This window comes from Ambystoma mexicanum, chromosome 9 (genome assembly GCF_040938575.1).
Source record: "Ambystoma mexicanum isolate Mex_15411 chromosome 9, UKY_AmexF1_1, whole genome shotgun sequence".
In the NCBI taxonomy this organism is placed as follows: Eukaryota; Metazoa; Chordata; class Amphibia; order Caudata; family Ambystomatidae; genus Ambystoma; species Ambystoma mexicanum.
In genome coordinates this window covers 986,839,359-986,852,107 of record NC_090931.1, presented here as the reverse complement: position 1 = coordinate 986,852,107, position 12,749 = coordinate 986,839,359, and the positions used below count along the sequence as shown (strand labels likewise).

Sequence of the window (12,749 nt, the reverse complement as noted above, 5' to 3'; positions counted from 1 at the left end):
TAGACTAAGTAGCCTGGGCAAGAAAGTCTATAGCCATGCTGTTTTGCCCTTGGCGCAAGCAAATGCTGATTAACATGCTTGCAGCTGTCAATCAAAAGTTGTAGTAGAAAGATATCCCCCTCTAAGAGCCATACAGCTTTTCTTTCTGATCTGCCAGTAGCCCTTCTTATTGCCTGCCCAAGACCTGTTGTAGACTTCCTTCTGTACGTACCATTGATACTGCTGACAGAGGTGTGTGTGTGGGTGCAGACATGCAACGCTCAGCTTTGCTCCAGACTACCATGTTTAACACATGATCTCTAGAAGATCCTTGACCACCTTTAGAGGGGTCAGAGGTGTCCCATTGCATCATAGATGACAAGTTGACTAAAAAGTAAATGTCCACACAGACTTCTTAATCTTTGGCAGGGATAACAAATCGAGTTCAGAAATTGTTAGAATCTTCATTACCCTGGAAGAATAGCAGACCTAGATCCTCCTGCACGTTCCTCTGATTCTTGTAGCACAGCATAAGGTAAGATGACTGCTGTCATTGTGCTTTGCAAGACGCAACATGTCTCCCAAGAGGTTCTGCCAACCACCACTGCTTCTAGGCTGGTGACGAAAAGTCTGTGACGTCTACATCCTGGCCCATAATCCAACTTCCTGGTAGGCCAGACCTCGATTTCTTCGCAGCTGTGTGTACGGTCTGTTGTCTGCAGGGGCTAATGGGTCTCTTCCCCTTTCCATCTTTCTTTACCCCTCTCTTCAAGTGGATTAGGCTTCTCTGTTACTAGAGATTCGAAACCGTCTCTCAATAAGGGGACTGCAGGAGGCCCTTTATGAGGAAAGAGGAGGGTTTTTACTTCAGACTTTTCGCCACTGTAAAGAAAAACCAAGTAGGTATGTGAACTTTCTTGATCTTCTTTCGCGCCATACCTTTCTGCCAGTTGAAAAACTAAAGATTGACAGACTCCAATTTGCTCGGCCCTCTCTCAGGGGTCTACTTTTTTTTCAATGGACTTAATGGGCATTTAGTTCCATGTTCAAATCTGGCTTCTACACTGGAATTCCCCTTGCCTGTCCTTTGCCGGGCTGCCATTTCCAATACACAAGATTCCTAGGGTGTTTACCTAGTTGTTGTCGGTAGTGTCTTCCCACCATAAGTTGAGGGAGTCCACATATCCGTTCCTGGATGACTGATCTAAACCCCTCGTCCAACGCAGCTTGTGCCCCAACCAGCTTCTTCTGTCTCTCCTCTACTCTTGGGCTGCTTGTCCTCCTATCATATGAAGTCGACTCCCAAACAATCAGTCGGCTTTGTGTGGGACTCAGTGCATGCAAAGGAGACCGGGTCAGACTTGAATGAGGCAGTTGTTCACTTCCTGTCCAGGCATCAGATCACTACCTGGTGGTTCTGCAGGCTTCATCCATGTCTGTTCAGCAGAGCTATATTAATCTGGATTTCTGCGTCCTTTTCTTGGCTTTCCTTTTTATTGGCCAGGCATATTTTGGTATACATACCTCAATGTGTACTAGAGCAATAAGGGACAACATTTCTGCTTTTATTTCCCCCAGATTATTTCCCAGCAAGAGGTAAAGATTCTTGAACTCTTCCATCAATTGCGGAACTTGCCATTACTCTTGGGTATCTGGATCTTTTGCAAGAGACCATGGAAATTATTCAAGCAGCCTGAAAGGAGTCCACAATGATCCGATATGGAAGCAAGTGCTGCAGTTCTGTCACTGGTCCCTTGTCATGTGATTGAAGCTGCTTTGGTGCTCCTTGATCCAAGTGTTTTCCTTTGTCCTGCATTTAGTCTGGTACATTGATTGGCTTGTTAGATTAAGTCGGGGCCAACAGTGGTTCTGACTCTTTATCAACTTCAAATCATATGATCTCTAACACTTGAATGGGTTGGCGATGCTACTCCCACCATTGCAAGCTTCTCACCCAGTTCGGGAGCAGCCTATGGTTTTGTCTGAACTATTGCACAGGTTATTTTATCCCATGGCCTCTGCTTACATCAAGGTACTCTCTTGGTAGACTACCTTCTGCCTGTGACATCAGGCATCGTTGTCATCTAAACCCTATACAGCCTTCCAACAGGTGGTTCTGCAGAGTCATCCCTCCTTTCTCTCCCTAAAGAAGTGATTTCTTTCCATATCGGTCAAAATGGGCCTCTGTCCATGATTTTTTCAATCTTCTCATTCTGAGGCCAAGTGTAATCTCCATTCACTTGATGTTTGGCAGGCACTCTAAATCTATCAGTATTGGAAAAAACGATTACCTATCTGTGACATTTGGTGGTTTTCAGCCCAGCAAAAGCATCAGGAGGTCACTGGATAGTTTCCTCCATCACCAAATCGTACAGATCTGCATGGCAAGGCTCCCCCTGAAGATCTCAATGCTCATGCCTTGGCAGTGAATGCCACAGCTGTGGTTTTCCAGAGTTCTCCAGCATGGGGTCTGGCATGGATTCACATGCTCATGAATATTCCCCGTCAGGCTGGGAATCCTCGGTAAAGAAAAAATCAGTATCAATTTCGTTTCTGATCTGTCTTTCTTAGTAGTAACCAATCACTGATCTCTGGGTCATACTGCCCCCAGCCAATGACTGCCCTCTCCCTAAGCCCCGCCTCCGGCAGCCATCCTCAGATTTTTACCGCACGCTAAAGTGTTGGGAGTCCTCGTGTTTAGCTCTCGAGTTTTTTACTGCGTTTTCACGCTTTTTCAGGAGATTTTCTCATTTTTTAGGTTTAATCAAGCTTCAAGCTCCACCGTTTCTACTTCCGATAACGGGGACCCGTTTCGGAATTCTTCTACACCCCTCAAGGGTGAAGTTTTCGTCGAGTTTACACTTCTTGGAGGATTCCGGAAGATCTGCGGCCTACCTCAACGGACATGGCCCAGGACAAAGGAAGCTCGACGCCCGGATCCAAGCTGTTCAGGAACTGCCCTGGATGCGAATTATATAACGTTTTCAAGGAGGACGAGCATTTGCAATGTCTCTAATGCCTCCGTGGGGACAAGACGCACGTGGAGAAGGACTGTGCGTTCTGCAAGAACCTTTTGGAACGGACCAAACAAGATCGTCGTTCCCGCCTCGCCTCACGGCTGGAGAAGGACAGAGCAAGTGAGAAGGCGAAGAAGAAGGTTGAGTGGGCTTCGAAATCCTTTGAGGGCGACCCGGTGACGGGGGCCCAACAGAAGGCCAAGCACCGCAAGTCCGCGGGCTCCGGGAACGCCGAAAGGTCGGGCTCTTCGGTTGCCAAACAGGGCGCTACTTCCCCTGCACGTTCGACCACGAGCCAGCGCTCTGGTTCGGGGAAGAGGAAGTCAGAGAACCCGGGTAGGCCGCCGGAGCGGACCCGTTCGATCACAAAGGGGGAGCGAGGAGTTGACCCTCCCCTCAAGGGGAAGGCCCCGGACGCACCTAAGGTGGTGAGGGCCTTTATCCACCCAGCTAAGGCCTCTACTGAAGTGGTCTCTGCGACCCTGGCGGAGCCGGCTGAGACTACGCCAATGGAAACGGCCTCTGGGCCCAAAGTATCCCTGCCACCGCAGAAAGAATCCTCTTTCCAGCCCACCGCTAAGACCCCCGTGAGGCCCCCGGCTGAAAAAGAGGGGGGGGGGGGCCGGTGGCCGCTACAGACTCGGAATCAGCCTCTGAGGAGGAACTGGTGGAGACCGAGAGGGGCCTCAACGAAAGGTCCATAGGTGTCAACGAGAGGTTCATAAACCTCAATGAGAGGTTCGATCCCAGGGGACGGTTCCTGCTGACGTGATCGAAGATAGCGACGAGGAGGACGAACAGGGCCCAGTGGAACGGCCATCCCGTCCGTCGCAGCCGTTGCCCGAGCCCCAGGATAGCTCGGCGGCCATTTTGTTGGCAATACAATCCTTATGTACCGAGATAAGGACGAGATTACCACGGACCCCGACGGAGGATCCAGAACCAGGCCCGTCAGGAAACCCCCCGAACAAGCGGAGGAGAGTCCACCCCTCTCCTCCCTTCATGCCCACGAGGCCGGTGGACCCCTCACCCCCCTCGCCGGGAGAGGATACGGCGATGGATACGGGGACGGACGACGATGGCGGCGATGACACAGCAGACATCCCGTCGTCACCACCCCCCCAGTCCCCCGCGGGCGTCGCCAGCCGACGAGGTTGGCTCTTTACACGCCATGATAACCAGGGCATCCGAGCTCTTCCAGCTCTGCCCTGAAGAACAGAAGAAGGAGGGGTTTCTGTACCAACGACGAGAGGCTAAGAGGAAGACGGTCCTCACAGTGCCTTTACTCCATGACCTCTGGGACGAGGGGCTTGCTGCCCTCAAGAACCCTGCCACGACACCCGCCAAGGAGGACCGGTATGAGAAGAAGTGCCGAGTCCCCGATGCTGCCCTCTTGTGCCTCAGGGCCCAGCCCACGCCGGACTCGGTCATCTCGGCAGCGGTTAAGAAGAAGGCAGTGGCCGCGGCGGCTTCAACTTCCACTTCCCCGCCGGACGGCGAGGGCAAGAAGTTGGACTCTATGGGACGACGGGTCATCTCGTCGGCGGCGACGACTATTAAGGTGGCCAATGCCTTAGCGATCGTGGCCCGCTACGACAGGGAGCTTTGGTTCAAGATAGCTCCCCTGCTAGATTTCCTGCCTGATGACAAAAGGGCGTAAGCTCTAGAAATTCTGCAGGAGGGCGAGTTGGCGTCGGATCACGCCATTACGGTGGCAACGGACATTGCCGATACCGGATTTCGCCAACTGGGCAACAGAGTTTGCCTCAGACGATGATGATGGCTCAAGGCGACAGACTTTCGCCAGGACGTCCAGACCAGAGTGTTGGACATGCCGTTCGACGGCAACAACATCTTTGGTAAGGAGGTGGATGAGTCTCTACGGGCCATCAAGACCGACTCGGAGACGGCCCGAGCCCTTGGAGTGCTTTAGCAGCGACGGCCCTTTCGGAGCTCTGGAGGCAGACACGGTGCCTCCAAAGGATCCAGCGGTGGCTCCTCCACCTACCGCCAGGCGGCCCGCACCTCTTCCCAGCGGGCCTACAGAGGTTGCGGCAAGGTAGGGGGTTCCCACCGTCGGCGGCAAGGCCGCGTCCAAGCAAGACTGACCCGGCCGGGTTGTCGGGCCCCCACCGAAGCACCCCAGTGGGAGGCCGACTGACGAAGTTCGTCAGGGTGTGGGAGTCCATCTCCACCGATCGTTGGGTGTTGGACACCCTGGCCAACGGGCACTCACTGGAATTCCTAAAGAAGTGCCCTCGCATTCCTTCCGTGGCCAGGAAGGAGAATCGCGTCCCTCAACTGCTGTTGGAGGTAAAGGCGATGCTCAAGAAAGGTGCCATCGAGCTCGTACGCAGGAGGCTTCGGGGCTCCGGAGTGTACTCAAGGTAATTCCTCATCAGGAAGAAGGCAGGCGGTTGGCGCCCCATCCTAGACCTGCGTCGGTTAAACAAATACATCAAGGCGCAGAAATTCAGGATGGTCACCCTCCAGCACGTACTGGGACAGCTGGAGGAAGGAGACTTCCTATTGTCGCTGGACCTGGAGGATGCCTACTTCCACATCCCCATTCTAGAAAGGCACAGGAAGTTCCTCAGGTTCGTGGTTCGAGGACACCGCTACCAATTCAGAGCCCTACCGTTCGGATTAAAGTCGGCACCCAGGGTTTTCACCAAGTGCCTGGCACCAGTGGCGGCGTGGCTGCGCCTGCAGGGGATCCACGTCTACCCCTACCTGGACGACTGGCTAATCCGGGCAAGGTCAAGGGAACTCGCCATCGATCATACGGCGAGGACCGTCCGGTTGCTCACGGAGCTGGGATTCTCCATAAACTACCCCAAATCCCACCTGGTTCCGTCACAAGTAGCACTGTTTTTGGGGGCGAAGCTCGATAGAGTGGAGCAATTGGCCTCCCCTACAGAGGAGAGGACCAAAACCATCCTGGGCAAGGTACGGCGACTGTTAGCCACGGACGTGGCCAGAGTGAGGTCCATCAAGTCCCTTCTCGGGATGATGTCCTCGTACATCTACCTTGTACCCCTTTGCAGACTTCGGATGCGTCCGCTACAGGAGTTCCTCGACGCCCGCTGGGTTCAGGCGGGGGGCTGCTTCGAGGACAGGATCCCCCTCGACGAGGAGTTCCGTCGGGCGATCCTATGGTGGGGCACCCGGGCTCACCTCACGACGGGCACAGACTTTCAAACCCCAGCGTTTCAGGAGACGGTGACTACGGACGCCTCTCTGGAGGGTTGGGGGGCCCACACCGGAGATCTACACGCAAGAGGCCTTTGGCTCCCGGAGGAGAGGTCTCTTCACATCAACATCTTGGAGCTCCGTGCAGTGTTCTGGCCACTCAAGTCGTTCCTCCCGTCCCTCAAGGACAAGGTGGTGAGGATCTTCACCGACAACACCACCACGATGTTCTACATACGGAGACAGGGAGGCACCAGATCCCCAGCCCTATCCAAGGAGGCCCAGGATCTGTGGCACTGGGCCGTCGCCCAGGGGATGTTTCTGGTTCCCTTCCACCTGGCAGGAATAAAAAACACCATCGCCGACTCACTCAGCAGGGAGCCGCGCTCGTGCCACGAGTGGGAACTGCGCCAGGATCAAGTGGATCGACTCTTCCAACGGTGGGGCAAACCCCAGGTCGACCTGTTTGCGACGGCGACAAACTCCAAGTGCCAGAGGTTCGCCAGCAGGTTCCCACAGCCGAGGAGCATGGGCGATGCTTTCTCGTTCCCCTGGGACGGCCTGTTTCTATACGCGTTCCCTCCGTTGCCGTTGCTGCTCCGCCTCATCAGCCAGCTCAAGATGTCCAGGTGCAGGATGATCCTCGTCGCACTGGCGTGGCCGAGGCAGATCTGGTTCCCGGACCTTCTGGACTTGTCAACGTCCCCGCCAGTCAGGCTGCCGGCAGACGCGGATCTTCTCTCCAGAGAAGGAGGCGCCATTCTACACCACGACCCACAGTCGCTGAACTTGCAGGCCTGGCTCCTGCAGCGCTAGAGTTTGGAGGGTACGATATCCCGGCTGATTGCAGAGAGGTTCTTGCAAAGGCCAGGGCGTCCTCAACTCTCAAGTGTTACAGTCATAAATGGAAGAGGTTCTCTGTCTGGTGCCATGCACAGAAGATTAACCCTCTGCAGATTAGAGCCCCTCAAGTGCTGCTGTACTTACTGTCGCTGGCCAAAGCTGGACTGGCTCATGCCTCCATAAAAATACATTTGGCTGCCATCTCCCGATATACCAGGTCTACGAGACGGGCGTCCTTGTGGTCTCATCGCCTGGTAAAGGAATTTATGAAGGGACTATTCCGTTCATTCCCGCCAGTGAAGGCTCCTGCCCCGGCGTGGGAACTTAATGTGGTGCTGACCAGGCTCATGGGAGCCCCATTCGAGCCTATGCACTCGGCGCCCTTGAAGTTCCTGTCATGGAAGACAACGTTCCTCGTGGCCATCACCTCTGCACGTCGAGTGGGAGAGATTCAGGCCCTATCTTGCAAGCCTCCATACTTGACTTTTCATGACACAAGGGTAGTGCTTAGGACGCACCCCCCCTTCATGCCCAAGGTGCCGTCGGACTTCCACCTCAACAAGCCCTTGGTGTTACCAGTTTTCTTCCCGTCGCCTTCGACGCCGGCCGAGAGGACTTTGCACTCGCTGGATGTAGCTAGAGCGCTGAAGTTCTACGTGGCCCGCACGAAGAGTTTTCGGAAGACGTCACAGCTATTCGTGAACTTTGGGTCTGTGAATCAAGAGAAGGCTCTCTCGAAGACTTCCATTTCCAGATGGCTCTCCGGCTACATCATGCACTGTCACCGGTTGGCAAACCGACCGCTGCCCGGCCGTCCGAGAGCCCATTCGACCAGAGCAATCGCTGCTACCACGGCGTTCCCATCTGGTGTACCCCTGCTGGACATCTGCAGGGCTGCTACGTGGAGGTCGACGCACACCTTCACAAGATTCTACTGCGTCGATCGGGACTCCAGGGAGGAGTCCAGGGTTGGCCAAGGAGTGCTGCGCAACCTGTTCGCTTAAGGTGAGCCTGGTGAGGAGTAAGAGATGCTTAATGTTGAGCCTGTTGCCACCTCCCGTAGTTGTGAATGTGTATACTGCTATGTATTCTTTTATTCATGAGCATGTGAATCCATGCCAGACCCCATGCTGGAGAAGGAACAAGTTACTTACCTGTAACTGTTGTTTCTCCAGCATGGGTCTTGCATGGATTCACGTGGGAACCCTCCTACCTACCCCTCTGCGGCTCTTCTCTTGGTGATACTGCCACTTGGCGTGCTACCAAATCTGAGGATGGCTGCCGGAGGCTGGGCTTAGGGAGAGGGCAGTCATTGGCTGGGAGCAGTATGACCCAGAGATCAGTGATTGGTTACTACTAAGAAAGATAGATCAGAAATGAAATTGATACTGATTTTTTTCTTTACCGAGGATTCCCAGCCTGACGACAGGGAATATTCATGAGCATGTGAATCCATGCCAGAGAACAACAGTTACAGGTAAGTAACTTGTTCCACATTTTGCTTGGGAGGTGATTAGCAAAGCCTCTCCCCTGGCCTTTTGATGCATTATTGTATTGACACAAGTGCTAAGTCATGCTGTCCTCAGAAATCTCTTCTCATAGAGTAAATCCCTACCCCGTCTGTGTGTGTGTGTGTGTGTGTGTGTGTACACACACACATATAAATACGTGCTCCAGTTCAAATTTGGAGGAGTCTGCTTTGCAAAAGGCTCTGGTCATGGGCCTCTAGGACGGATAAGGGCATGGAGAAAAACGGTATATGGACTAGGAGTACAGTGGTCAATATGGGGTGTATCTTTTTCTTAATCCAATACTGATGTGCTTTCTTCCAGCTAAAGATCACAGAAGCTGAAAAAATGAACTGGGAGTCAAACAGGTTGCAACTTGTACAAGCAGTTGATGAGAACAAGGACAAAATTGGTAAACTGGAGACGTATTGGCTGGAGGCACAAAGTTTATGCAAAACTGTAAATGAACATCTGAAGGAAACCCAGGAGCAGTATGATGCACTTGAGAAGAAGTATAACAAAGCCAAAAAATTACTTAAAGATTTTCAGCAAAAGTAAGGTTTGATTTCTAAATTGACTGTTTTTGGCTGGCTACTTTGGAAAGTGCCTCACCACAAAGGATTTACATTTTCCGTATATTTTCAAAAAGGTGCTTCTTAATTTGATTACATTTTAATTTCCTGAAATTAGCATGTTGAATTGTGCTTTGCTTGATGCTTATCTCAGATTGTGTATACAATGTTTTTTTTGTTTAAATTCTCATATAACCTCTTTTCTGCCTCCTTCACACTTCTAACTCCAGAAGAGGAGAGAACAAGGGTTAAGATGGTTTTTTAGAAGTAACCGTGTGAACAGATTGCAAGGCCACTCTATTCTAATGAAGAGAAAAAAACACTGACTAGCCAAACTATCTGAGTAGTATGACTGAACAGCAAGGCTTGAACTTAGGATGGTGTGATTGTGGTAAGGGTTCAGTTAAGCACACAACGGGCCCTCTTAATAATATAAGTTAGGCACAAAGGCATTTTATTTTTTAGGCCTCAGACCATTTTTATTATAATGATCATTATAACGCGCTTAATACCAGCGAGTGGTTTCTAAGCGCGGGATGGGGAATGGAACCTGTGTTGCGCTGCATTGTCTTGCTTCCAAGACAAACTCGTTCCTTTCCCCCCTGAGCTATCCTTCTTATTAATGAAAATTCACAGGTAAAACACTAAAACATTCACTACTAATATAGACACATTCTCCAGCATTGGATCTTTAATGGATTCACATGGCTAGAATATTCCCCGTCGTCAGACTGGGACCCCTCGGTACACATATATAGCCTTTTCCTATAGCAAAACTTCCGACACTTTTGTGTCCTATCTAAGTCCTTTTAGGACCCGCCTACGCATGCTCCGCAGGCCGTCCCAGTATAAGAGGCCCGCCCCGCGGTTCCCCTTCAGATTTCAACCGTCTCCAAAGTAGTGGGATCTCCTCGTGTTGTCTTACTATTTTGTACTAGGATGCCTTTTGGATTTCGAGTACGATATGTCCTCTGTATCAGGAAAAGCGCTGTTCCGTCCATGCGCGACGTGCGGCTTGAAAAAGGTTTACGAGCGGGACGGACATATGGACTGTATATATTGCCTCCACCCTCACCATTCGGCGGATGCCTGCGATATATGCAAGGGGTTTTCTCAAAAAACCCTCAAAGACCGGAACCGACGCCTGGTGACATGGCTGAATGAGGGTGCGGGAGCATATTTCCCCCCCTCCCCCCCCCCGGAGGTAGGCTCCACACACTCGGCGAAGACATCACGCCGCGCGGCATCGTCGGAACCACCGACGAAGAAATCTAGACCATCGGAGAAGGAGTCGTCGGGAACTCATTCCACTGCAGACTCCTCGTCGAAGAAATCATCCTCATCAAAGAAGCATGAGAAGGAAAAGAAATCCTCCTCGGGCGATCATCACAGATTGACCACAAGTCGAGAATCAAGTAAAAGCGGGCACAGTGTGGAGAAGGCGGGACCGCCAAAACCACCTGCGAAGCCTGCGTCGTCGACGGCGATCCAGTCAACGGCCGCCTTCCCGCCACTAGCGCAAGGGGCATCCTCCGTCCCGTCGACAATGGTGTCGACGAGAGCCTCGTCGACAGAGGTCCTACAGGAGGCCTGGAGGCCTGAAGTCTTCGATCCTACCCCCCCAGAGGCTTTGCTGCAAGAGCAAGCTATGTTGCTGTCCTCGGAGGACGAGTGCGAGAGAGTGGCTGGCCCAGCAGACCTAGGGCTACGAGCGGCTGACAAGTCGTCGACGAAGGCACCCGTTCCACCGGTACCTGCCCCTCTCCTCAATCCTCAAGCGATTTTGTTGTTGGATATTCTGTCCTCGCTGCAGTCCTTGCTACGGTCGTTGGACCAGCGACTTCCACAGGCAAGCCTGCCACAGTTGCCCGTCGACGAGCCGGGCCCGTCCCGTCAACCGCCGCACCCACGCACGCCAATCTCTACGCTGGCGCAGGAGGAAGGTGAGCTGCCAGATTCGGAGTCTGACAGGGGAGCCATGTCAGAGGTCTCTCTATCCCCCTCCAGGGATCCTACCTGGGAGTCAGAGGCGGAGTTAGAAAACCCCAGAAGCCCAGCTCACCCGTCTCCTCCGGACGACATTGCGTCTTTCCATTCGATGATGGAGAAGGCATGCAAAGAATTTGGCCTGTCCCAGGAAGAACAGAAAAAGGACTGTTTCTTGTTCGACCACATGGGCAAGAGGAGGAGGTCGGTGTTCTCGATACCGATACTTGACCATGTATGGAAAAGAGGGGTTGCAGACAATGAGACACCCATTCTCAGAACCAGCAGTGAAAGGACGCCTAGAAAAGAAGTTTAAGGCTCCAGAGTCTACCCTCAAGTGTCTGTCCTCTCAACCAACGCCAGACTCGGTGGTGTCGGCGGCGGCAGCGAGGAAAGCAAAGGCACAGCACAAATGCACGACTCCACCCGAAAACGAGGCGAGACGCCAAGATGCCTTTGGCAAGAAAGTGCTCTCCGTGGGAGCGACCACAGTAAAGGCCGCAAACTCTCTAGCTATTGTGGCCAGATACGATAGGGAGATGTGGCACAGGCTGGCTCCGCTGCTTGATCACCTTCCAGATGCTCAGAGGAAGGCGGCGATGCTACTGGTCCGAGAGGGTGAGGAAGCCTCAAATCACGCAATAAACATTGCGGTGGATCTTGCTGAATCTGGCTTCAAGCAGGTCAACAATGGGGTCGTGTTACGTCGACAGTCATGGCTGAAGTGTACCTACTTCAGACCAAAAGTACAATACAAGGTCTTAGATATGCCCTTTGAGGGAGACCTTCTTTTCGGTGAGAAGGTAGACGAGGCCCTGAAAGGGATGAAAGAGGATTCGGACACGGCACGTTCTTTGGGTGCCCTCCACAGTGGCAGAAGCTACAAGTCTTTTCGCCCCTTTAGAGGAGCTTCCGGCAATTCAAGATTCTCTTCTGGAGACAGATCCTTTGCCAGATCGGCTTACCCTTCCCAGGGATACCGACGTGCCTCACAATCGGCGACCCGTCGACGAAACTTCCAGTCAGAAAACGTCCATCATATCCATCGTCGGCGAGGGACAAGCAAACTAAAGATCAGCAGTGACGTTCCACAACCCGTTCTGGGGGGAAGAGTTTCAGCATATGTCGACGAATAGGAAAGAATAACGACGGACCAATGGGTGTTAGACACTATAAGACACGGACACTCTTCAATTCAAACACAGCCCTCCGCAAATTCCACCTGCGTTCACCGCTCAGTCCCATATGAAGGCACTACAACAAGAGGTTACACTCATGTTAGCGAAGGGAGTGATAGAATTAGTTCCACCATCACAGAGAGGTCAAGGAGTCTACTCCAGATACTTCGTCGTAAAAAAGCCGAACGGAAAATGGCGTCCCATTATAGACTTACGCGATCTCAACAAGTCCCTAAAGAGCCTAAAATTCAAGATGCTCACTCTGCAGGAAGTGATCCGTGCAGTTCAAAAGGGAGATTTCCTGGGGTCCCTGGCTCTACAGGACGCGTATTTCTATATCCCAATGCGTCGGAAACACAGGAAATTCCTACGCTTTGTAATAGGGCGAACCCACTACCAATCCACGGTTCTTCCTTTCGGACTCAAAACCTCCCCCAGAACGTTCACAAAATGCCTGGCTCCTGTGGCTGCCTG

General features: G+C 52.5%; 1 protein-coding gene across 2 annotated transcripts in view; it reads left to right on the top strand.

The window, feature by feature from the left end:
• Positions 1–12,749, top strand: part of LOC138488866 (neurabin-2-like) — a 1,321,710-nt gene that overhangs the window by 549,761 nt on the left and 759,200 nt on the right. For both annotated transcript variants that reach the window (XM_069616225.1, XM_069616224.1), the window contains exon 9: positions 8,864–9,093. In XM_069616225.1, coding sequence (XP_069472326.1) covers positions 8,864–9,093 — 230 coding nt within the window. The remainder of the gene's footprint in view (positions 1–8,863; positions 9,094–12,749) is intronic.